At 47.2% G+C, this 4,429-nt stretch overlaps 1 protein-coding gene across 1 annotated transcript in view; it reads right to left on the minus strand.

Annotated features, from left to right (window-relative positions):
• The window catches only part of LOC104168668 (myosin heavy chain, skeletal muscle, adult-like), a gene marked incomplete at its 5' end in the record, with an annotated part of 5,188 nt that extends 765 nt beyond the window's left edge, over positions 1–4,423 (minus strand). The window contains 12 exons of the mRNA XM_009709331.1: positions 207–328; positions 415–581; positions 683–812; positions 1,164–1,367; positions 1,519–1,827; positions 2,035–2,159; positions 2,335–2,500; positions 2,587–2,770; positions 3,106–3,302; positions 3,614–3,732; positions 3,970–4,096; positions 4,208–4,423. Coding sequence (XP_009707633.1) covers positions 207–328; positions 415–581; positions 683–812; positions 1,164–1,367; positions 1,519–1,827; positions 2,035–2,159; positions 2,335–2,500; positions 2,587–2,770; positions 3,106–3,302; positions 3,614–3,732; positions 3,970–4,096; positions 4,208–4,423 — 2,066 coding nt within the window. The remainder of the gene's footprint in view (positions 1–206; positions 329–414; positions 582–682; positions 813–1,163; positions 1,368–1,518; positions 1,828–2,034; positions 2,160–2,334; positions 2,501–2,586; positions 2,771–3,105; positions 3,303–3,613; positions 3,733–3,969; positions 4,097–4,207) is intronic.
• Between the last annotated feature and the right edge of the window lie 6 nt (positions 4,424–4,429).

The following is a 4,429-nucleotide window of genomic DNA, read 5'->3' on the forward strand; positions in this document are numbered from 1 at the left end:
GCAATAGGAACCCTTGTTTGCCTCTTTCTCTAAATTTCATAAATGTGAAACAGAGGGAGTAAGATTCCTTACAGAGAATTGCTGTCCAAAGGACAAAGCTAAAAATCCTGTTAACTGTGTCATTGACTGAGATATAGAAAGAAATCCCTCTGGAAGGCAATGTGCCAACAGTTTGACTTCCTGGAAGAAGATAGTCTCATCACAAAGAAGCCTCCTGCCTTACCTGGTAGGTCAGCTCCTTCACTCTCCTCTCGTACTTGCGCAAACCCTTCACAGCTTCAGCACTGCGCTTCTGCTCAGCATCAACTTCCCCTTCCAGCTCCCGCACCTGCAACGGGAAGACCATCTTTGGAGCTTCCCTGGTGTCTCTCCAAGGGATGTGCTCACTCATGCACAAATAAAAGCCCTACGCACTCTGGCCTCCAACTTCTGGATTTGTTTCTTGCCTCCCTTCAAAGCCAACTGTTCGGCCTCATCAAGACGGTGCTGCAGGTCCTTCACTGTCTGGTCCAGGTTCTTCTTCATCCTCTCCAGGTGGGCACTGGTGTCCTGCTCCTTCTTCAACTCTTCTGCCATCATGGCTGCCTGATAAGAGCAAAGGGTCAAAGCCATTTTGGGACTGGAGACATTTTGGGAGAGTGCACATCTGTCATCAGCAGTGAAAGGGAAAGGAATCCCCAACTCTCATCTTTGATGGCCTTTTTGGCCGTCTCTTCAGCATTGCGGGCTTCCTGGATTGTCTCCTCCATTTCTCCCTGAATTTGGGCAATGTCTGTTTCCAGCTTCTTCTTGGTGTTGATCAAGCTGGTGTTCTGTTGAAGAAAAATTGCAGTGTTTTCTCCAGCGGCTTTATACCATATTTAGAAAAAGCAGATTGCCTATATTTATTTACAGTTTTATTAATCATAGAATCATGAAATTGTTCTGGTTGGAGGAGACCTCAAAGATCATCAAGTCCAACCTTCCACCCAATGCCACCATACCCACTAAACCCACTAAACCATGAATGTTTTATATGAAGAACATGCACTGCTGATAAATAGTGACGGCAGACTGCTGAAGACTCAGTGACATACAGCTGTTAAAAAAGGAAAATAGACCTAATGATAATTTCAGTTCTCTAGGAATTGTAGATATTATATCTGTTGAACCCTAGAATTTACCTGAGTGTGGAGGAGCTGAACTCTCTCACTTGCATCCAGAAGCTCCTGCTCAGCCACTTTCCTCGACCGCTCTGTCTGCTCCAGGGCTACCCGTAGCTCTTCAACTTCAGCCTGCAACAGGTTTGCTCTGCGCTCCACCATGGCCACCTGCTCCTTCAGGTCCTCTTGTGTCCTGAGAGCATCGTCCAAGTGTATCTGGGTATCCTGGTAAGAGAGACAAGACAGATTATGAGATGTATTTTTCCTCTTTTCCTATTTCCTATTTTAACATCAATATAGAACTGATAGAACTGTAGCACAGGAAAGTTTTTAGCTGTTTCAGAAACCAGTCAGCACCTGTTTCATTGTGCCATACCTTCAGCACTGCTTGTGCATTTCTCAGGTTCTTTTGTGCCTCCGCAGCCTGGCGGTTGGCATGGCTCAGCTGGATTTCCATTTCATTCAGGTCCCCCTCCATCTTCTTCTTCAGCCGCAGGGCTTCATTCCTACTCCTGATCTCAGCATCCAGGGTGCTCTGCATGGACTCCACAACTCGGAGGTGGTTCCTTTTCATCTGGTCGATCTCCTCATCTTTCTCTGCTATCTTCCTGTCAATCTCAGACTTCACCTGGTTGAGCTCAAGTTGGAGGCGCAGGATCTTCCCCTCTTCATGTTCTAGGGAGGCCTGAATAAGAGAGAAACACTGTGTCAATAAAAGGATTTTTTTTCTACAGTTGTTCTCTTCCAAACTACCTCCAACACAGAAAAATGGGACTATTTTGCTCTGGATGATATGGAAATTGAGGCCTTGACTTTCCTTGACAGCCCCAAGCTTTTATCTCTCACACTGCTCTGCAGTACCTCTTTCTGGACAATGACTATGGGCATGTACCTCAGCTTCCTCCAGGGAGGCTTGGAGTTCAGATTTCTCCTGCTCAATCTGCTTCTTGACTTTCTCCAGCTCATGAATTGCCTTTCCTCCCTCGGCAATCTGCTCTGTGAGGTCAGAAATCTCCTCTGTGGGAACAAAGAGCAACGCTATGGTCAGGGACAGAGCAGAATGGGGAAAGGCCTTGCCACCACACCAAGGTAACAGGCAGCTTTGCAGACCTGCAGGCACAGACCCATAAGGAATGCTCAGTAGATAAGCTTGTAAGAAAGCCCAGCCAGGAGCAGAGGGCCAGGGACTTACGCTGCAAGTTCTTGTTCTCACGCTTCAGCGTTTCCAGGTGGTCCAAGGACTCCTCATAGGCATTCTTCATCTTGAACAGCTCTGTGCTGAGAGAGCGAGACTCCTTCTGGGAAGCTTCCAGCTCAGCCTGCGTTTCCTCATACTTCTGCTTCCACTCTGCCAGGATCTGAAGACAAATGAGGCCTCAGTATGGATGTAGCCATCAGGAGGGCATGCCCTGCTCAGGAACCCCAGGCCTGCAGCCCAAAAGACCTTGTCAAAGTTCTTCTGCTTCTTATCCAGAGCTGCACAGGCAGCATTGGATCGCTCCACATCAATCCTCAGGTCCCCCCCTTCATTCTGCAGCCTCTGCTTTGTCTTTTCCAGGGAAGCACATTTGGCATTGACAGCTTCAACGTGTTCCTCTGCATCCTGCAGGCGCTGTGCCAGCTTCTTCCTGGGAGGTGGTAAGCACGGCTCACAGTTAGAAAGCAAGGAGAAATTCGTATTGTGACGCTTTCCTCAACAGCATGCTTAGCCACTTCAGTTTGTGGTCCCCATCCCCCTTCTATTCATCTACATACTGCATTGTTCTGTCTGCCATTCTCTGCCTGCTACTTATTTGCCTTTTTTTCCTTTTTTTCTAGCCCACATGCATTATAAGATGCATTTGCTACTCTCCTGCCAGTCCACCCCGAAGCAAAACATTGACTTCTTCCTCACAACAGCACAGTGGTCTCCTCACATTTCTGTTTTTAGTCTCCCCTAACCTTCCCCACCTTCCCCACATACTTGGCCTCCTCAAGCTCCTCCGTGCGCTGAATAGCATCCGTCTCGTATTTGGTTCTCCACTGGGCCACTTCGCTGTTGGCCTTGGACAGGGCACGCTGCAGCTCCCCCTTGGCTTCCTGCTCTTCCTCATATTGTTCCCGGAGCAAATCACAGTCGTGGCGAGCAGACTGCAAGGCGTGGGCCAGGGCACTCTTGGCCTGCAGCAGCAAGAGTATTGGGACAAGGAACAAAAATATCCTTGGAAATCTCCTGATGGAAATGTTAATGGACACTGGATTATTCTTCTATGCAAAATGACAATACATTGAATGGGGAAAGAAACTGGGATTGCTAAAAGAAATAATAGATAAACTCCAGGGAATAGCTAACTTGAGAAGTCTTGCACTGAATTACCGAAGTGGTTTTGTCCTGTGTCATCATGATAATTCTGTAGTTGCATAAGAGTCTGAAGCACCTTTTAGAGAGGAGGAATCCCATGGATAAGACAGAATATGGAAAGCCTTCTCACCTTTATTTCTTCATCTAAGTGCCTCTTGAGTTCCTCAATCTGTTGAGTGAATGCCTGCTTGCCTCTTGACAGCTGAGAAATCAGTGCATCTTTCTCCTCCACCTGGCGTGAATATTCACCTGGGAAAGTTTGCAGATATGCAAGCCTTTTGTTGCCATTGATGACAGTATTGTGGATATTTCAGGCTGTAAAACCTGATAGTTAATAGACTGTGCAGAAGCTTATGATCCCATTTCATGCAGTTTTCACTACAAGGGAGACAAAGCATGTTGGACAGATCATGTGCCCAGAAGGCCCATTTCTGCCTTGAGTCTCTGACATTATTCATTTCCACATCAGAGTTGTGTATGTCTTACCTGACTCTGTCTGCAGACGAGCCCTTTGAGCATTGAGGTCATTGATCATGCGCTGATGCTCTTCTTCCTTTGTCTTAATCTCACTTAGCTGATCTTCCAGTGTGCGACACATCTTCTCCAGACTTGCCTGCATGTCAACATATGGAAGGGGAGAGATTAACCTTTCACACTCTTAATAATAGTAGATGCAAGAAACTATATTCCATTGGATCAATGAGCCTATAAAGTATTTCAGTACCTTGGCTTTGGAGACAGACTCCATGTTACTGGCCATGTCGTCAATCTCCATCTTCAGCTCACTTTTCTCCTTCTCCAGCTTCTGCTTCACTCGTTGCAGGTTGTCGATCTGCTCCCCGAGCTCAGCTGTGCTGTCCGCATGCTTTTTCCGCAGGGCAGCAGCTGTGGCTTCGTGCTGCAGTGTGGCCTCTTCAAGGTCACGACGCATCTTCTGAAATTCTGC

This window comes from Cariama cristata, unplaced genomic scaffold (assembly GCF_000690535.1).
Source record: "Cariama cristata isolate BGI_N322 unplaced genomic scaffold, ASM69053v1 scaffold4091, whole genome shotgun sequence".
Classification (NCBI taxonomy): Eukaryota; Metazoa; Chordata; class Aves; order Cariamiformes; family Cariamidae; genus Cariama; species Cariama cristata.